Below are 21,846 nucleotides of genomic sequence, written 5' to 3' on the forward strand. Positions count from 1 at the left end.
GTAATGCTCCCATCAATTGTCAGGAATGATCAGAGTTGCTCAGAGAGGTTTTCCCACAATTGCTAGAATAGTAGAAAGTTTAGGTGAATGACAGAAGTGTTGCTGGAAATGGCCAGAGGCACCTTTAGGGGTGTTTTGCCTGAGAGGCACTGGGTCACAGATCACTCCATTAACATCATATCTGCACTACAATATACGTCAAGCAGTTCCCTTTAGTTGCGGATTTTCTGTTTCAAGAGGCCATACACTCAACCCAAAGTGGCTCAAAGAAAAAGAGATTTTAGTGGCCTACATAACTGAAAAGCTCAGCAGTGGGGCTGTCTCCTTGTACTGCTAATTGTAGGGCTTGGATGGCATAGTAAGGCCAATGGCTTCTCTCTATAGATCTCTTGCTTTTCTCTCTTTAGTAAGTTGGCTCATTCATAGGCAAGTTCTCCCCTCGGACTCACAAAAGAGCTGCAGAAGCTCCGGAACTTACATCTTCTTAGTTTCACATCCAGAAGAGGCCATTGCAGTCAGCCTCTTGAGAGTGGAAGAGTGAGCTGCATGAAACTGGATTTCCAGGGTATCTGGAAAGAGGAGCATGCCTGGAGATCTGACACTCCTAGAGATTAACCAGCCCGGAAGCCATCCTATCTTAAAACTTGTGATCAGAGACAAAAACTTATTCTTATTGATTAAATGACTTTATATTAAGTTTCCTTGTTAGAAAGGAATTCATGTTTGTTGCTATTTCCTCTTTTGGCCTACACTTTCTTCTAGTACCACTATTTTATTTTATCCAGTACATTCAGCTGAAAGCATTCTAAATATTATTGTCATACTGGCTCCAGGTGCATCACATGCCCCTTCCTGACCATTCACAATGAGAATGTGATGTGTGATTGGCCCCAGCCTAAGATGCCCCAGTCGACTTTTGCAGTGGGACTGCTTCCTCCTACCTGACTATATGGACTGAACATAGAGGAGGAGGAATATCTACTGGCAAATGAAGGTATGTTTCCATAAAGTAGTGAAATAGACACTGTGAAGCAGAAATATCGGGTGTCTGGGACTTCATCCTTTTGAGTGTGACTTTTATTACACTGTGGCCTTGACCTCTCAGTATAGAGAGTAGGGAGTGTGTAATTCAATACTTGGTCTGGTAGCCCAGCATATACAACTTTGGAGGTGTTCAGATCAAAGGCAGATCTGCTGGGCTACTAACCCGTCTCAACAGCCTATGAATACTTTCCCTCACTTACAGCCTCATATCTCCAGCTTTGGGACATCAGCCATTTTAAGGTCACAGCAAAGAGAAATGTGGTCCATGGTTGAGACAGACAACCCTTGAGACGCTGGATAATCCCGGGCTCTCTAAAAGACATGAGGAAACCCAGACAGTGATTAAAGCAGCATGTACCATCCCATAGGCCCCATGGTTCTCTGGCCCCTTCTCTCATATTCCCTGAAGTTCAGCTGGTCTCATGGGTCTTGGAGTCAGCGTGGGATGTAGAACAGTGAGGCCTCAGGTCAGGCTGTGTCTAGTGATTTCAATTCTGCTGTTGGCTGGAATTCCATCTGTCAAGAAGGTTTTGCAGTCAGCCATTTGATAGTGGAAGAGTTAGCCCATGAAACTGGATTTCCTGCCTATCTGGAAAGAGGAGCACCCCTGGAGATCTGACATGCTCTGAAAACTAGGGGTTAGTTTTGCTATTCCTGGTTAGTCTCTGCTAAAGCTAATGCATTTCAATATTTGAGGATTAAAACACACGCACACACACACTCAAAGGAGAATTTTTCTATTTTTTTTATCATGCACTTCAGTAACTTCATCAAGAGAATCTAATCAACATCAAACTATTTACTTCCCTCCAAAGTAATTTCCTGTCAATGCACAGACATGCATTTTTACTTCGTTATAATTAGTGTGAACATACTCGTTTTTGTTTAAGAAAGGTTTTCTTTACCTTGGCATTCAGATTTGTTTTCATAGGCGAAGAAAGCACTGAGAACTAGAAGGAACCTTCGCTGGAGAGTTGGAAGGATTATACGGGGTCATGTTATCCTAGAGTTGAAGAAACCTTAAAGACCCCGAATTCCCCCCATATCTCTGATGACCGCCCTTTAGACTAGTAGGCTCACTGGAGCAGCTTTCCCACGCAAAGGCCTCTCCAGTTCTTACTCCACCACACCAAGGGGGGGACTCCCCCTTCGAAAAGACGACTGAAATCCCACCCTCCAGGGCGGGAGGGTACAGTGTCTGCCATGTGCTTGCACCCCGGTTCCCTGCGTTGTGAAGTTATGTAAATGGTTTCCCATGCAGAAAGAAAGCAGTGCTACTCTGTAACACTCTTCCACTCCGTTCTCCTCAAACGTGTGCTGCTTTTTCCCCTAAAATGTAATCACACACCAATAGTTTCCAATCTATCAAAGCGTAAATTTCCCAGTCTTTTCTCCTAAGTCAAGGAAGCAGAGAAGTTAGGTTTAATTAAAAGCAGCAACTATTTGTACAGCTGTCCCTGGGTTCATGCCTTGTAAAAGGATTTAGCTTCAAACCCCGCTGCCCACGTCCCTGGGGAGTTTCACACAAAGCCATTTCAGCTCCTCGTCTGGGCAGTGCCAAACCCGCGCTTCCCGAGTTCAGCCGTCAGCTTCCCCCAGCGCATGTGGCATGCGCGAAGCAGAGAAGAGCAGAACTTCCACAGACACAAGTCTTCTTTTGTTTGGGGGACACGAGGCCTTGAAGGTTACTCCAAGAAGTTGCTGAAAATTGTCCTAGGGTTGGAAAAGGGAGGAGGAGGCTCGGGCACGGTCTTCCTTTTGTGAGCTTTCTCTGGCTCTAGGCACTTTTGATCAGGGCTAGTCTTTTACCTACCAGCCCCAGCACCCAAGGCAGGAATGGTCACTGACAGGCATCCTTCAGAGGAGAGGGGGGCGGGGTATCCCTGCCGATAGATGCATCTGCAATGAGCGGTACCTTTTCACAGCGAAGCCTGGAGAAGAGGAAGAACCAGTGCTCAGCATTTGGCTGATTTTCAAGCGCACAAGGAGCAGTGCCTTAGGCAGCCGCGGGTCCGGACACGCCCATTCGGACTAAGAATTCCAGGGCCAGCGCAGGTCACCTTCTGCGGGCCTGGGGCGGGCCCTGCCCCACCCTCGAGAGGCAAGAAGGCGGATAAGCGGGCTGGGAAATGTGACCCTGGCGACCCCACACGCCCCCGCCTCTCTCGCTCACTGCTGCACCTGCCCGCCTAGCGCGGAGAGCCGCCGGCAGAGGCGATGGCTAGCCCTGCGCCCTTAGTGGCCTCCATCAGCCACCAAATGGTGGCTCTGCAGACTCTGCAGCTGCTGCAGCAGGAGTGGGGCTGGGGGGACGGTCCGGGCGACCCCGGGATCCCGCGCGATCCAGACCACGTGTCTGCCGCCCCAGCGCGTCGCAGAGGCCCGCGGCGGGCCCGGCCGGGGCCGGGGCGAGAAGAGGAGGGCGGGAGGCGGGGGGCCAGGGATGGCGAGTCTGGGGCACGAGCAAGCTCCCCAGAAGTGGAAGTGGTGCGAGGGGCCGAGGGGGGCGCGGAGCTGCTGCCCTTCCCCAGGGGCCGGGGGCCCTGCACTCTGGCCCAGATGGCGATGCGCAGCGCGCTGGCCCGCGTGGTGGACTCGACCTCGGAGCTGGTCAGCGTGGAGCAGACGCTGCTGGGCCCCCTCCAGGAGGAACGGTCCTTCCCCATCCATCTGAAGGTGAGTCTGGCCTCCAGCACCCGCCTCGGGCGCAGGATCCCGAGGCAGGGCGGGGCTGCGGGGCCGGGATGAAGCCGGGAGGGGCCACCCATTGAAAAGCTGAGCGGTCCACTGGGATTCAGCCTTTGTGAGAGGGAAGGGGGGAGGTGACACCCCTGGGACTTGAGTCCAGGAACTCGGGGCCCACCTGGGGCCCACCTGACTGCGGAACTGAGACTCGGGGAGGCCTGGCCAAAACCTTCCTCTGGAACTCCTTTCTCTTTCTCACATAAATCAGCTTCCTGCTGCAGCTAAGGCCCTTTCCTCAAGTGCAGCTCCTAGGGTTGGAGGACAGCTGCCCCTGCTCCCCCCTCCAAATTAATAACCCTTTCTCCAGAGCCTTAAATACACGCATTAAGTCCCCTCTGCCTTTTGCATGACAAAATCTCCTAGATTTATTTAAAGTTCCTTCACACTTAAGAATCAAAATTATTTTTGCATAAACCCAATTCCCTTCAGAGTTCAGAGGCCTTACAGACTCAGCCTAAGTTCTCATAAAGTGGGGTGAGAGCCGGGTGGGTCCCGGGTGTTGAAGCGTGAATACTAATGCTAAACTCCTGCTAAGTCACGCAGCTCATATTTGTAGGGCACGTTTCCTCTCACGGTACCAAACTGCGTTAGTCAGTCTAGCCAGGGAGCAGCGCAGCGGCGGCCTCTCAGGCTGAGTGGGACTGTGGAAATCTGGAAGTCTGGCCATCCAGTCTCTGCCTTGTCATTAACTAACCTAATTGGTTTAAGGTCACAAATCTCTTTGAGATCTTCTGGCTTTCCAATTTTGCTTCCTTCCTTCCCCTTGGGAGCCTAGCAGAAGGAAATGAGGGGAGGAATGATGAAGAAAGCTTAGAGCAGTTCTCAAGAGTTGCTATTCCTGCTCTACAAGCCAAGGTTTGGAAAAAATTGCTATGTTTTAGGTTACCATACACTGTAAAAGATTGATTTGAAATTAAATATAATTAAGCATAGGATACACCCAAGTAAGTATTGTTACTTTAACACGATGGCTTCTCCATCTCCCGCTAGTGACATTTTGGGTTGGATAATTGTGGGGCTGTCCTGTGCATTATAGGATGTTTAGCACCGTCCTTGGCCTCAACCCAGGAGATGCCAGCAGCATTACCCACCCACCCACAAACTGATACAACCAAATATTCCCAAATGTGTGTTGGGGGAAGGGAAATAAGATCGCCTCCAAATGCAAAGCACTGCCCCACTCATGTTAGGAAGTTAAAACATGAAGCTGCATTTCACTAATGCTCTCGTATAGAATGCACCTTTTTTTGGTACCACAAAGAAATAAAAAATCCTGCCAATTAAACTATGATGCACCATCTATTGTAAGATCACGTCAGGGATTTTTGAAACGTGCAAAAGGGTGCATCTTAGAATTGCTGAGATAGGAAGTGCTGTGTGATGTTAGGGGCATATACAGGGCACAGATAGGGTGGCAAAAGGAGGGACTGAGTGATCAGTTTTACCTCAGATGATCTCAGAAGGCTTCTTGGAGGAAGTAGTCTTTTAAAAAAAATATGAATGTTTGCCCCACAGGCATGAAAGGGAAAAAACATTTCAGGGGAGCTGTGTGATCCAAGGGCCAGAAGCAATGAAAAGGCAAGGGCCTTTGGGGGAACTAAAATTAGTTCACTATGGCAGAAGGTATACAGGATGCGGGACAGGTAAGCAGGGTCAGATGGCAAGAAAGGCCTGCATGTCATGCAGAGGACCTTGGCTTGTCTTGCAGGCAACATTGAAATGACTGAGGTGTGGATCTAACCCTAGGTAAGCTAACCCTAGATAAGTCACAGCAGTGAGGTTGCAACCGGGCGGTCAGGCTGGAGACCATTGTCCGAGGGCCGGGCCCAGCTCCGATGTGCTGGAGCTCTCTGCTGTGGCCTACAGATCATGCCACTTGCAGCCGTCACTTCTACTTGGTAACCCTCCTAACGCTTTTTATTTGACTTTTTGTCGTCAACATTTTCCAACCTTCTCAAGCTTTCTTTATCCAAACCTCAACCTGCTCACTCCTCTTTTGAGAAAATTGAGGCCATCGGACACAAATATCTTCCTTTCTACCTAAAAAATCTCACTTCTACTTTTCTTCTTTCTTCTCTCTAATAGGGAAATGCTGTTTGGTCCCCTCAACCCCCAACCTAAAGGAGTCTGCTGATCACCTGTAGGGGAGTAATGAGTTCTGAGGGCTCCTGAGAACAGCCAGTGCTTTCAGAGGGGAGAGAAATAGGGAGAAGTTTCTCTGGATGATTTGCCTCCTGGCCAATATCTTGGAATTTTGCTTGGTTTTCCTTTTGGAGAAAAGGTAGTATTTCTATTTGGTTGTAGAGTAGTGATTACAAAGAACTGAGACTTAAAGATACAGTAGTCTGTCTTTCTAGGGGGCTGGTTATGCTGACTTGGCTTCATTATTACTAGTGTTAATTTGACATCTGCATACACTACAAAGGGATCACCACCGTAAGTCTAGTTACCTTCCATCAGCATACAGCTGACCACCTTCACCCATTTCACCCACCCCTCAGCCCCCTTCCCCTCTGGGAACCACTAGTCCACTCTCTGTATCTATGACTTTGTCTTTATTTTGTTTTTCATTTGTTTCATCTTTTAGATTTCATATATGAGTGAAATAATATAGTATTTGCCTTTCTCTGTAAGACTTATGTCACTTAGCATAATACCCTCGAGGTCCATCCATGCTGTTGCAAATAGCAAGATTTTATTCTTTTTTCTGGCTAAGTCATATTCCACTCGTGTGTGTGTGTGTGTGTGTGTGTGTGTGTACCACCTTTTATTCATTTATCTATCACTGGACATTTAGGTTGCTTCCATATCTTGGCTATTGTAAATAATGCTGCAATAAACACAGGGGTTCATATATCTTTTCAAATTAGTGTTTTCATATTTTTTGGATAAATACCCAGCTGGGTCATGTGGTAGTTCTGTTCTTAATTTTTTGAGGAATCTTCATACTGTTTTCCATAGTGGCTGCACTGATTTACAATCCCACTAACAGTGTACAACGGTTCCCTTTTCTCCACAGCCTCACCAACACTTGTTCTTTCTTGTTTTTTTGATAGTAGCCATTATAATAGGTATTAGGAGGTGTCTCACTGTGGTTTTGATTTGCATTTCTCTCATAATTAGTGATGTTGAGCATCTTTTCTTGTGCCTGTTAGTGATCCGTATGTTTTCTTAAAGAAATATCTACTCACATGCTCTGCACATTTTTCAACCAGTAGTGTATTTATTTTTTTGTTGTTGAGTTGTAGGAGTTCTTTATATATATTTGGATATGAACGCCTTGTCAGATATTTGGTTTACAAATATCTTCTCCCATTCAATAGGTTGCTCGTTCATTCTGGTGACGGTTTCCTGTGCTGTGCGGAATCTCATTAGTTTGATGTAGTCGTATTTGTTTATTTTTGTTTTTCTTTCCATTGCCTTTAGAGTCAGATCCACAAAGATGTTCCTAAGACTGATGTTGAGGAATTTACTGCCTATGTTTTCCCCACCTAGGAATTTTATGGTTTCAGGTCTTACATTCAAGTCTTTAATACATTTTGAGTTAATTTTTGTGTGTAGTGTAGTGTAAGATGGTGGTCCAGTTTCATTTTTTGCCTGTGGCTGGTCAGTGTTCTCATTACCATTTATTGAAGAGACTGTCCTTTCTCCATTGTATGGTCTTGGCTCCTTTGAGGTAGATTAATTGTCCATATCTCTGTGGATTTATTTCTGGGCTTTTAATTCTGTTCCAGTGATGTGTGTGTCTGTTTTTGTACCAATATCATCCCGTTTCAGTTACTGTCGCTTTGTAGTATATCTTGAAACCAGGGAGCATGCTACCTCCAGCTTTGTTCTTTTTCAATATTGCTTTGGCTATTTGGGGTCTTTTGTAATTCCACACAAATTTTTAGAATTACTTGTTCTAGTTCTGTGAAGAATGCTATTGGAATTTTGATAAGTATTGCACTGAACTGAGTAGTATGGACATTTCAACAATATTAAAAATATATATTAATTCTTTCAATCCAAAAATATGGAATATCTTTCCATTTATGTGTGTCTTCTCCAATTCCTTTCATGTTTTCTATATTTTTAAATTAAGAACATGTGGATTGATTTTATACACAGAATGATTTCAGGAGAATCTGTGCTAATGGAAATAACACCTGTGTGTTACTTGGAAGTGTGTGGAAACATCCCTCTAACATCAGTTCTCTCCCACAGTGTTACTTGCCACAGAGAGGAGGAGGACTCACTTGAACTAAAGCCCATGGCCCAGATGAAAGGCATTAGGGACCCAAAGTAGACTGAGTGCAGCCCAGCTCAGGCATCCGGTCCTGTGGAGCCTTTCAACCCCACTATGCCACTTCCTGTTGTAGGATCCAGGGAAAATTATATAGCCTTCCTGTGCCTCGGTCTCCTCGCCTTAAAGTGGGGATAGAGGTATCTAACCTTACAGGGTTATTAGGATAAGGAACATGAAGTCTTAGCTAGTGGCTGCCCATATAAACTCTTAATACCTTTGAACTTTCATTATTATTATTATTATTAAACAGGTTGATGCCTCATGTTCTCATTGACTATTATTGTTGTGAGTTCCAGTCCTGATATTGATGGATCTGACCCATGGACTCTATTTACTTTTCTGAGAGTGTTGACAAAAGCAGAGTTAGGATGACCTAAGGAGAGTTCCAAGAAGCCTCCACTATCCAGAGGTCGGCTTTAGCCTATGCCTGATGACTGACTCAGAGATGTTGCCACTGAATGACTTGCTGATCAAACTGAGGCTTAAGGAAGTGAAATTTTCAGGCATGAAGGCAGAGAAACTCTCAGCACAATACTAATGGACATTTTTATAGTATTTTACTCTTTTTTTAAAGAAACCAACACTTAATCTCCTTTTTGAATAATTAGAGATTATCACACATGTGCAAAAAATACGTGAAGTGAGTTTCTTTATAGGGGATAAAAAATGCTTCACAGTACTGAGTCTTGTTAAATTTGCTGAGAGTTAAGCAGCTAGACAAACATTTATTACAGGAGGAAACAGACTCAGAGGAATTTAGGATTTTGCTAAAGATCTCACAGCTGGGAAGTGATGGCCCATGATTCAAACATGGTTTTATCTGGCTTTTTCTACCAAATCACAGTGCTGGATTAGAGAGGTGTGATGAACATCATGCAGAAATAAAGTCCATGAGCATGTATGGTTGGTTGATGGGGCAGGGTTGGACGTGCTGTGCACTGCACACTGCTTGGGCTGCAACAGTCACCTTGCAGACTGGGTATCATGATCAGCTTGGGCTGCCATAACAAGATGCCATAGAGTGGGTGACTTAAACCTAAGACATTTATTTTCTCATTGTTTTGAAGGCTGGAAAGCTGAAGATCAAAAATTTGCTTTCTGGTAAGGTCTTTCTTCCTGACTCGCAGACTGCCACCTTCCTGCTCTGTCTTGAATGGCTTTTCCTCTGTGCATGCAGAGAGAGAGAGAGAGATCTTGGATGTCTCTTCCTTTTCTTACAAGGACATCAATCCTATTGGATTAGGGTCCCACCCTTATGACCTCATATAACCTTAATTACCTCCCTAAAGGTCCTATTTCCAATGTAGTCACACTGGAGGTGATGTTTCAACACATGCACTTTTTCGTGGGGTGGGACACCATTTAATCCATTATACTGGGTGATTTGTGTGTCTCTTTATATGATGGCCACTTTACCTAGTGACCCAAAGCACTAGGTGAATGTAGGAAATCATTATCAAGCTAGTAATAACTGTCAAGAATGTCTTGGGGCGCCTGGGTAGCACAGTCGTTAAGCGTCTGCCTTCAGCTCAGGGCGTGATCCCGGTGTTCCGGGATCGAGCCCCACATCAGGCTCCTCTGCTAGGAGCCTGCTTCTTCCTCTCCCACTCCCCCTGCTTGTGTTCCCTCTCTCGCTGGCTGTCTCTCTGTCACATAAATAAATAAAAAAAATCTTAAAAAAAAAAAAAAGAATGTCTTAGGCACTCACCACTCAAAGGGAGCATAGAAATGTGCAGAGGACCAGAGGGAAGCCAGTCTAGGATTTTAAGAACTGCTGAAAATGACCAACTCACATAGACACCATCAACAAAGCCAATTATGAAGTCACTCTGATTGAGTTTTTCTGTCTTCCTTTGAGAGTCAAAAGCATTTATAGTTTCCAAGAGTTCTGCTCTGATGCAAGTTTCATGGAAACTATGGCTGATGCCAACTCTGAGAGGCAGGAGAACTTTCCTGCTATTACAGATTAAACTTGCCTGGGAGTTCTCCCATTCCAATTAGCTGATTCTGGTATGGGTTATTCCATCACGTTCAGTCGTCCTTGCTGGTTTTCTCATTTTACATACCAAGCATGGCAGTTATAAAACCACTGGTTTTGGCTTCACGGTCACTGCTAATGCTCATTGCAAGCTGCAAGTGTGAACATTGGGTCACTCAGAGGAAGACATTGGTGATAAGTGCTTTTTTCCCCCATTAGCATGAGTGTGAAGCCAGTTTCTGCAAATCTGGGAATCGTGTCCATAAAAATTACTAACAAACTATTGAAGAAATAAATGCTCAGGGTTATACGATTAGTCGTATAGCCAGGGAATTGCTCTTCATTCGGGATAAAATGGTGGTTTTCTGTGACAAAAAGGCCCAGTGACTACAAGTAGCTTAATTATAGCCTTGTCCTTGCTCATAATGTGAATGATAGGAAAATCAGGACATTTACAATTGCCAAAATGAAAATTTTGGGAAAGATATTGCAGGAAGGCCCTAAAACAAAGCTACTTGTGTTTAACATCTTGGTGGAAATGCTGCCATGCTTTGTTTTATTATTTTGGGGTTTGCCTTGTGAACATACCTGAATCAAGTGCTTGTATCCATCACAAAGTGCTTTTAAGTGGACATTTCTAATGAAAATGGTACCAAAGCAAATGCGTAAGGAACCTTCGTTACTTGTGAGCATTTACACTGGGTACGCCACAAGTAAAAATGTTTAATTTCCTGTGGACGATAGACTTTTTATGGTGACTGGCAGATACTTTGGTTCTTCATTGAGTGTTTTATTAACACACAGTTACATATCTATTTGAGACTGACCGTGGCTTCAGGCAACTGGTGGCTCCCCTGGGCCCCGTGAGCTTGTAGTTCAAAGCCAGATGTTGATGAACCAAGGGGGCAATTTGTAGTATACTGTTTCTGATAGCGTGGTTTTCACAACACCCCTCTAAATAGAGAAATGGTATTCCCATTTTATGTACACATCCAGTATGGAAGATCGTGATGGGCCTGGGGAAAGGATTTGTGCTCCTTTGTACGGCCCAGCACCAGCACCGGGCACCTTTAGTGGAGAGTCGTTTCCTGAAGTTCATTAAGGTCAGGAGGCCCAGGAAAAGCTCTCTCTTCAATGCTCTCCATAGGGGGCATTAGGCATTCAGGGGGAGCACGAGAAAGGAAAATGTGAGAAGAAACAAATTTGTGGAGGCCAGTGTAAGACAATATAGCTCAAGACTGTCTTGAAAAGAACCAACTTATTTTAAAGCCAGTGGTGAAGGAGATATGAGCTGATTTATAGTTTATGTAGATCGAGAAGTGATTTTGAAGGTGATGAGGTAGGAAAAAAACCAAAAATCTTCCTTGTGGATTGTTTAAAAGTTATCTGCATTGTAGAGCCTATAAAGTCATATTGTATTTTTGACTTTATTATCCATTGGTGTTGGTTTCAGAAAATAAGCTTTGAAACTGACTGTTGATGCCAGATTCTTTTTGCCTTCAAGACTTCAGTTTTGTTGGGAGTGTTTATTTTCAGTACAAAGCTAAAAAAAAAGTCTTAGCTTTTCTTCCCTTTTGGACTCTGCAGGTGCATTTGCAGTTGCTCAAGGATTCCAGATGTGTGCATCCCTAATAAACACAATGCATAATGCAGAAAAGTGCAAGTGTGGCGGTTTTTCTAAGAGACTCCCTTATACCGGGCAGGAGAGGAGGGAGCAGAAGAAGGGAGAGCTCCAGCTAGGGGATCTCTCATTAGTTACAGATTGGCTTAACACGGGCAGTAGACGGCTCCACGCCTTGAATATCTTCCAGACAGCCAAACCCTCTCAATTATGTTGCAGGGAAGAGGGATGGGCCAACAGACCACCTTCAATTTGGATGTGACCAATGCCAATTGGAGCTTTGTAACACTCTGTTAACCTTAAGAAAAATAGTGTGAATATGGCCAAAAAAGAAACATTCACTTGTAGACATTTTTGTTCCATCTCAAAGCTAGTTTGGTGACTCCCTTGCTTGCTTTCATGGTATCCTTGCCCATCCCACTGGGGCATCTGAGGCTCTTAGTTCCAGTTCCTCAGTCTGTCTCCCACCCTGGGTAGTGAGCTCTGCTCTCAGAGTCATCACTGTACCTAGCCCAGTTTCTAATTTGGGGCAAGTCTTTGATGAACATTTGTGTTTGGGAAAAGAGGATATTTCAAACTCTGCCCCTCATTTGCTGTGCGACTTGGGTATGTTGTTTTATCTCTCTAAGACACATTTCTTCATCTGTCTTTCTGGACTGTTGTGAGGCTTGAGTGAGACAGGGTAGACCAGGAGCCTGGCTTTGGGTCCTGCACCTAGCAGGTTAGGCCAGACCACTGTTTTTAAAATGCTGGTTTGCCATGTCATTCCTATACTTGGAAGTACCCAAGGACTTTACTGTGGCATTCAAGGCTCCTGCACTAGTTTGTGTCCTGGTTCCCAGCACAAAGCTCTGTTCCTTTCAGACTGGCCTCCTCCCAGTCCCAGCCCCTACTTGACTTCAGACCTTTGCTTGTGTTATTCATTCTAATTGTGAGGGCCATCTCTTCCCTGAGAGGCAAAGACTGCATTCCCTAGCACCAGCTGTCTTGTAACATCTGTGCAGCCTTACCTGATGCCTCATCCTAACCTCCATTCCCTTCTCCATTCCCTCCATTCCCTTTGCTGCAAAGGTCGGCAGCACTCTGATGGTCTTGACAACTTAAAAAAATATATATTGTGGTTATGTTTTAATAACATAAAATTGGCCATTTTTAGTGTATAATTCAGCAGTATCAAGAGCATTCAGATTATTGTGCAACCAATCTTCATAATTTTTTCATCTTGTAAATCTGAAACTCTGTACACATTAAACAACAAATCCCCATTTCTCCTCCCCTCGCCTCTAGCATTCACTATTCTTCTCTGTTTCTGTGAGTTTGACTACTCTAAGTACTGCATGTAAGTGGAATCATGTGGTATTTATCTTGTCCTGTCTGGTTTATTTCAGTGAGCATAATGTCCTCAAGGTCATTCGTGTGGAGCACGTATCAGAATTTCCTTCCTTTTTAAAGCTAAATAGGATTTCATTCTATGTGTATACCATAGTTTGTTCATCCATTCATTTGTCAATGAACCCTTGAGTTGCTTTCACCTCTTGGCTATTGTGAATAGTGCTGCTATGAACAGGGGTGTGCAAATATCTCTTTAAGATCCTGATTTCGATCCTTTTGAATATATATTCCAGAAGTGGAATTGCTGGATCATATGTGGTAATTCCATTTTTAATTTCTTTGAGGAGCCTCCATGCTGTTTTCCTGGCTGCATGATTTTGCATTCCCACCAGCAGTGCACGAGAGCCCCAGTTTCTCCACATGCTCGCCAACACTGGTTATTTCCAGGGTTTTTTCGATAGTAGTCATCCTAATGGATATGAGGTGAACTTGACCAATCTTTTTGAGCCTTATTCTGTGTGACATCCCTACTGAATGGCTTAAATAGTTTCATCTCACCGATTAGATTCCTAGCTTCCATAGAGCTTATTGTTCCTTTCTTTTCGGTCCTTCCTTCCCCTTCTCTCCTTCTTGCTGACCTTCCATTTAGTGGAGTACTTTATGCCCAACCTTAGGTGGATGGAGTGCCTTATTAATTCGGAGTTCGCATGACCATGAGCTTATTTGACCTTCACAGTCTCCCCATGTGGTGGCTATTTGTTTCCATTTAACCCATTAGAAAACTGAAGATTCCATAGGTAAAATGTCTTGTCCACAGGTGGCCTGTCAAAGGGGCAGAACCAAGGCTTTGATGGTAAGTCCAGTGCTCATGAAGGAATAATCCCAGCATCCCAGGGATTTTGTAGGTGCCTGGAGGGCTGCCATCCTAACTAACATCTGGAAAGTCCCTTTACCATACAGGGTAACATGCATATAGGTTTTGGGGATTAGGACATGGACGTCTTTGGGAAGCCATTATTCTGTCTATTACAGGGCAGATTTTGGCTAAGAATTAAGAAAAAATGTTCTGAAAACTAGAACCAAGTGTTGAGTTTCTCCTGCCTGGCAAACAGTGACCGCAGTATGCTCTAGAAAGGATTCACACATCAGAAAGAGCTTTGTATGAACCCTCTACGGCACTTGGATTATGAGTCTATAAATGTCTGTTCTTCTGTAGGATTGGGTTTTTGCATTTTCCCCATAGCCCCCATTTCATTTCACTGGGCATTTGGATATATGCTCTATGTGTCTCAATCCTCCTACTAGGTTATAAGCTTTTTAGAGACTAGGTACCCAAGTCTTATTGCTTTTTACTCAGTGTGGTCAATAATGTAGGGGAGACTTCACATGTTTGAAATAAATTTAACTGTTTCATTAACTGAGTCCAACAGGCTGAGGCCATTACCCCAGTAGATTAGTTGAGTCATTATAAAATGTAAATGCTGCCTGTCAGTTTGGACCACTGGAGCAACCAAGACATTTCATATCCAGAATCTGAAATTACACAAGGCTTTAGAAGTTCCAAAACCTGTCTTTAGATTGCTCAGTCATAGTGTTCTAATGTTGGCAATGTCCACAGACATTCAAAACCCCACGTAGGATATTACATCATTTCTGGAAGCATTTGGGACTTGCTAAATAAAAGCTGCTGGGAGGATGTGTTCTGTCATTGAATGGAAAGCACCATACATGAAATCATCATGAATATCGATCATGTGATTTTCTACTGAAAGCCCATGAGCCATTCAATATGTCACTGACTCAACGCTGTGAATTTTTGGCCCCCGCCTATGCAACAGAATCAATAGAGGTTTGGTTGGAGGCCATGATCATTGGATCCACAGTTGGCCTTCAGACCCTTCAGAAAGGAGGAAAAGCAACCACCTGTTTTATTTTTCCATCCCTAGGCTTAAGAGTACCATGGAAAGCCTATGCCTATTAATTTGTTTTCTTTGACTGTTAATATATTTGAGAAAGGATTAAAAAGAAATACTGTACTAAAAGAGTAAAATAAAGAGACTTTGCAAAGCTTGCCAGAGATTTGAAGTTTACCCAGGGCCTCAGGGACCAGTACAGCCCAGCAGTGGAATTTTATTATATGTATACTTTCCCCAAACGATGCCTTCTTTGATTCTTTACAGTAAACGTGAAATTGACTTCAGATTTTAGGCCCACAACATATTTTTAAAGGCATTTTAATCTTATTTGGGTGATGAATGCCTTTGCAGACTGGCTGATAGGCACACGTCAGCACACATTTCAGTGGTTCCTTCAATTTTGAATTTCCCTTTGCATGTTGTCTTTGATCCTTCCACTTTGTACTTAGAGTTGGATTACTTCTATAAAGCAAGCAGACAATTTCCCTTGATGTGGATTTAGGGGAAGTAGTCCAGAGACATTTTTTCCCCCTCAACTTTCCCATTCCCAACCAATATGCTCCAGTAACATAGGTTACTCCATAAACTATGGGACGGATTATCTAAGTAGCCCCTTGATACCTTCTGAGCAGAAATGAGCAACACGCAAAGGCAGGGAAGCAAGAATGCTTTAAAGAGGAAGAAAAAACAAGAAGCATGGTAGCCTGTGAATACTTGAGTAAAGGAACTGTGGTGTGTTGTGTTGATCTTTCTGTCCCAGCACCTCACTCACACTGGGGTCCTGCTGCCATTGTTGGCCCAACTCTATAGATGAACGTTTGTTTTGTTTCCCAGAAGATCTTCTCTACTAAACACTTTGCCAGAGACCCAGGTCCTTCTAACCCAAAACACAGGGCTTTTGTTAGGAAGAACAGCTTCTCTTTCTATACAGAATTAGGAAGAAAATTCTAGTCCAAACTTCAGTTTAGCTCTTAGTTCTTTCTTTCATTTTCTTTTGGATTATCTGTTTTTTCTTTTCCTAAGTTCTTGAGTTGAATTCTTAGCTCATGCTTTTTCAGTGATTATTCTTTACTTATATAGCATTAAGTGTATGGATTTCTCAATGCAGGTGAATTCTACAAATTTGTGATATACTGTTTCCATAATTGTTCAGTATAAAGTATTTTTAAAATTTCAATTATTTTTTCACTGATCCATGAATTATCTGGAAGTAGATTTTTAAGTCATGTATGTATTGGGAAGGTTATGTTATTGATTTCTCATTTATTTGCATGGTGATTTGTATGATACAGACTTCTGGATATGCATTGAGAATTTGTTTTTGGCATATTATAATATAGTCAGCTTTCATAAATATTCCATATATCTTTAGGAATAATTTTTATTTGCTTATTTTTATTGGGTCAAGCTTGTGATTAGTGTTTCAGTCTTTTCTCTCTAGGCTAATCATTTTGTTGTTTGATTTATCAGTGTCTGAGGAAGCTGGGTAAAAATCAGTTTTTATGTTTGTGGATTGAATGTAAGATTATCATTTTAGGCACACACGGAGTACAAAATTATTATACCTTCTTGGAGAATAATTCCTTTTATTAATTATACTTTATTTATCCCTAATAATGATTTTCCTGGCTTTGTTTTGGCTTCTCTTTGGTTTGTATATGTTTTAGCATCCATTTACTTTAAGCCTTTAGGTATTTTTAGTTTNCCTCCCCCTCTGAATGTGTTTCTTGTGAAGAACTTATCAATAGATTTTTAAAAATCCAATCTGGTAACCACTATATTTCAAAAGGTGTCTTATTTGATGCTTCCTATTCACCTTGATTTACGTTTGTATCTTTCTTCATTTTTATCTTCTAAAAATAGGATCAGTTAAGTTTTAATATAACTTTTGTCCATTGATTTTGAAGTTTTACATATTATTTCTGTACTTTAATGAACACCCTTACATTTCTCACATGCATACTTAATAAGTCTGAAATGTATCAACTTTGCCACCTTTCTGAATATGTACAATGCCTTAGAATGCCACTCCATCCCATATATTACTACTATTCAGCGTTTTGGAACCATCTTGCTTTTTTAAGTCCCAAGTTAATTTTTATAATTTTGGTTTTGAACAATCAATTCTTTAGATTTACATCAAGTTTTTAAGTTTCTTTGTTCATTGTTTCTTCTTATATCTTATTCTTTCCTTTTGATTTGAATTTCCCCCATCTTGAATTATATCTCTAGGAAAATATGACAGTGAGGGTAGTAACTCCTGTTGTCCTTTTAGATGAAGGCATATTTATTTTGCCCTGATGGTTTAAATAATAGTTTTGTTGGATTAAAAAAAATTCTATGTCGACAGTTATTTGAAAAATTATCCCATTCTTTTCTGTCTTTGGTCGTTGTAGCTTAGTAGCTGTCTGTCTTATCATCCCTTGAAAACCATCAGTTTTTTTCCCCTCTGGTTGCTTTTATGAGTAGTTTTGCCTTAATAAGTTTAGATTTGAATCTCATTTAACTTATTCTGTTCTAGGCTCATTTTACTTCCTGAATCTATGTTCATAAACCTGAATTCATGTTTTGGATCAATTCTGAATAATTCTTATCCATTATTCTCTTTGAATATTGTCTCTCCTCTTCTGCACCAGCCCCTCTCTTCTCCTGGAAGTGTTATCTGTTGGGCTTCATCATTCTATCATCTATGTTGTTTAACTTCCCAAAATTCATATTTCTCATGTCTGGCTTTTTATCTTGCATTCTGAGTAATTTTCTCATATTCATCATCCAGTTTACTATTCCTCACTTCGAATGTATTTATTCAGGTGTTTAAATTGTCTATTGAGTTTTTAATTCGTCACAATAGTTGTCATTTCTAGAAATGGTATTTTGTTCTTTTCCAAGCCTGTTTTTACTTAAAATGTTTTTTATTCCTTCTTTTATATTTTTAATCACTTTAAAAGTATTTTATAGTTTCTAGCTGAAATACTTGGAGTTTAATCCTGCCCTGTATTGGTATCTGTCTTATCATGGTGGATTATATTTTAAATTTCATATTCTGAGTTTGTCTTTGACAGAGTGTTATGGGAATACTACTGTGGGGCATGGGTTGTGGACATGACCCCATGAAATAGGCTTTTATTTGCTTTCACCATGCGTCCATGGATATTTCAGTCCAGTTCCAATTTTTAAGTTAATTTCTTCGCACATGTGTATGATATAGAGGGCAGCTCCCAGCTTCAGCTGCTGAATAGTATAGGTCAACAGTTATGCATTCTTGGGCCAACTTTATCCTCTACCCCAAACCCAGCTCTAGACTAACTTTCTTTTTTTGATGAATGTTGGTGGGCAGCTAAAATAATCTACTTTTCCTTTATCTCTTGCTCTTAGGGATTTCCATTGTTTTCTTGCAATATCAGAAAGGATGTTTGCTCTATTTTATTTAGAATTCAGTTTCCCCAAAGGGTTTTGGGGGAAACTAAGTGTGCCATGTTACCAGAACCAGAAGTCTGTGGAGAATCATTTACATGTATTTAAAATAAATTATATATTCAACATTATCTCTGATATGGAATAATTTTATTTGTTTGTTTTCGTATTGGAATGATTTTAATGTACCATTTCTATACAATGGATTTTAGAATGTGAAACTTTTGGGAATTAAACCATGGACGGGACTGGAGGAGATAATGCTAAGCGAAATAAGTCAAGCAGAGAAAGACAATTATCATATGGTTTCACTCATTTATGGAACATAAGAAGTAGGAAGATCGGTAGGAGAAGAAAGGGAAGAAGAAAGGGGGGTAAACAGAAGGGGAAAGAACCATGAGAGACTATGGGAAACAAACTGAGGGCTTCAGAGGGGAGGGGGGTGGGCGGAATGGTATAGGCTGGTGATGGGTAGTAAGGAGGGCACGTATTGCATGGTGCCCTGGGTGTTATACGCAAGTAATGAATCATGGAACTTTATATCAAAAACTAGGGATGTACTGTATGGTGACTAACAATATAATAAAAAAAATTATTATAAAAAAATAAAAATAAATAAAATATAAAAAATCTATTTAGTTATTTTGTTCTTTTAAACTACCTGGGAACTGTTCCTTCTAAATTTGCATTGGAAAGTTCTTGACACTATGTTAATTAAATACCAAATCCTGTGTTGGAATTTTGAAGACTATGAGTATGGAATAATAGGAACAGAGGCTATTTGTGTATTCTTCAAAGCTCTGTTAGGAACAAATAACAAAAGTCAACTCCAAATGGCTTAAGTAAAAAGGCATATTTATTGACTCAGATAACCAAAAAATCCTGGGGTTTATTTTTCAAGTATAGCTGGATCAATATGCTCAGAGAATGTAATTAGAATCAATCTCTTTTAATCCCTTGGTTCTGCCTTTTTTTTTTTTTTTTCCCCTGTGCTGGCTTCATTTTCATTTGGATTCTCCCCTTATGGTGGCAGAATGCTTTCCAAAAGTCTCACTGAAAAAGAGCTTCTCTTTCCCAGTCTAACAGACATTCTAGAACTGTGGCTTATCAGTCTGTGTTAGATCACCTGTCCATTCCTGACCAATCCAAAGTGATTGAAGGGTGGTAGTCTCTGACTGGCGTGGCCCCTGGAGTTGTAGAGTGGGTGGGGTCAGCTTTGGTCAAGTCACAGAGGCTGAAAATGGAAAAGAGTAGTTCTCTCAGAGAAAAAATTGAGGTCCTGTGATGAGAAGAGATGGGAATAGAAGCTGGGTAGACAAAACAGAACAAATGTCCCCATAACTTATCTAATTGCTTATGTTTGCTGTTTATTTCAGGATAGTGTTGAGTTTAGAAACATCTGCAGTCATTTGGCTCTACAAATTCAAGGACAACAGTTTGACAGAGATTTGAATGCTGCCCACCAGTGTTTGAAGACAATAGTCAAGAAGCTGATTCAGTCACTTGCTAATCTTCCTTCAGATGCCCACGTGGTAGCCTGTGCTTCTTTAAGACAGATCTTACAGAATCTCCCAGACATATGAATGTTCAAGACACCAGAATTAAAACCACCGCTGGTACTGCCAGGAGAACTGGTGTCTTACGTTCCTAATTGAATCAGCAGACAATGGATGCTTTTATCCCCAGTAAGGAGAGACTTGATGACATATACAGCAGTCTGACCAATGTCATATGTACCTTTTAGAATTATAGCATGTTGGTGAAATTTTTTAAAGCAGTAGTTCACATTTTTAACTATGTTGATGTATTTGCTTACTTTTTGATTGAAATATATTCTACTTCATGGGGCTGATTGGCTTATATATGTATATATTTACTCATTCATATTAAGTATTAGTTTTGATCAAATGATACATTTATCTGTACTTACATTAATGTAGGCCTATGAGGTTTAATATGGTTATTTAATATGGTTATTTATATATGGTTATATGATTAAAGCTTCATGGTTCTTAAAATTATCTTGAATAAATAGGATATTTGATAATTGATATGTTCTACTCGCTGAGCACTTCATTTTATGTTATGAAAATGATCTTAAGATGTTGTAGGACCACATGTGTCAGTAATTATGAGTTCCAATCCTGGCATTAATAACTTACTGTTGGACAGGAAAAGAGTTGCTTCTAAGCCTTGTGCTTTCATATACTGATTTGTAAATTTACAATGATAATGAGCTATGAAGTATCAAGGATATATGATATGTAAATACAAAGTACAGTATTATTAAAGTCTCATGTGGAAACATGTAGCTCTTCTTACTGTTTCTAAATATTCCAATTGAAGTAGGAAATTCTTGTGAAAAACAGGAGGGAGTGGATACACTGGCAGGTTTCCCTAAATATTTAGAGCTGGGAAAAGAGAGGCTAACTTTTTTTTTTGCAACAATGATCTGAACATGCTTAGGAAAAATTAAATTTCCTGTTGTTTAATGATGACTGTATTGAGAACCAAAGTAAATTGAAATGCTGCCTTTCCCTTAAAAGTTTAATAGAAATGGCATCAGATTTAGAAAAAAAAAAAGAATATACTGTGTATGTGCAACTTATTTTCTGAAGGAACTAAAAACTAGGTCTGTATGGTGAGAGTAGATCTGCTTTTAAAAAATAAAGTGTTAGTAGTAGTCAAAGACTTTTTAATCCCACATATTCTAATCCTCGTTGGTTCCAAAACTTCATTCCAGGATATAACGATGAAAGGTAAATATATTGCTTCTCTTTAGATGTAACTGACCATTCCCTAGAAGCAAATTGCATTTATGAGAATGAATTCTAAATGAAAGATGAAGGGTGTGTGTTTGTGCATGTGTGTGTGCGTGTGTGTGTGTGTGTGTGTGTGTGTGTGTATAAGGGTGAGGTGGGCCAGGAAAGAAGGGCATTTATTTCTTGGAAACAGTCTTTGGTACTTAGTTCTCTCATTCCTAGGAAACATTGTATTCTGGGACTGTCACCGTATTTTATAGTGAAGTCTTTCTTTCCCCAGAGAAATTATCCCAGGACTGTTCTCTAAAGACCTATCATTATTTATAGGCTGCTTTCCCCGTTGTAATCAATAGCTCTTTCAATAAATAGTAACATTAAGACTTGTTTCTTTTTTTTTACTCTCATCCCCAAGAAATATTGAACATTTTTGCTTCTTTCTATCTATTCTTGTGTTTTTTCCCTCATTTTACAGTGTGTTTACCATAGACCAATTAAAACCCTATTCCATACTTCAAGTCCTGATTTACCCACCACCTCCTCCTTGCATTCTCTTGGATCATCTTAGGAGGACATGGTTTCTTCTTCCTCTGAACTCATAGTGGTGTAATTACATACCGTGTTATAGCAAAGCTATTGGTATACCTGCAACTAAGATCAGCTTGCTGAGGGCAGGGATTATTTTAAACATATTTATATATTGCATAACAACTACAATTCTAAAAGTTCTTTGGCTCTACTAGAACTTC

The 21,846-nt window shown here is 41.3% G+C and overlaps 1 protein-coding gene across 2 annotated transcripts; it reads left to right on the forward strand.

Annotated features, from left to right (window-relative positions):
* The first annotated feature begins 2,555 nt into the window (after positions 1-2,555).
* DLEU7 (deleted in lymphocytic leukemia 7) lies at positions 2,556-20,643 on the forward strand. Of its 2 annotated transcripts, none has more exons than XM_019803460.2 (2): positions 2,556-3,720; positions 19,715-20,643. In XM_019803460.2, exons 1-2 carry the CDS (start codon positions 3,262-3,264, stop codon positions 19,919-19,921), a joined length of 666 nt encoding a protein of 221 aa, XP_019659019.2. In that variant the 5' UTR covers positions 2,556-3,261; the 3' UTR covers positions 19,922-20,643. The 2 variants fall into 2 exon arrangements, with proteins under 2 accessions (XP_019659019.2, XP_034521004.1); XM_034665113.1 differs by lacking the exon at positions 19,715-20,643 and adding an exon at positions 5,875-5,944.
* The last annotated feature ends 1,203 nt before the right edge of the window (positions 20,644-21,846 follow it).

Source organism: Ailuropoda melanoleuca, chromosome 7 (assembly GCF_002007445.2).
Source record: "Ailuropoda melanoleuca isolate Jingjing chromosome 7, ASM200744v2, whole genome shotgun sequence".
NCBI lineage: Eukaryota > Metazoa > Chordata > Mammalia > Carnivora > Ursidae > Ailuropoda > Ailuropoda melanoleuca.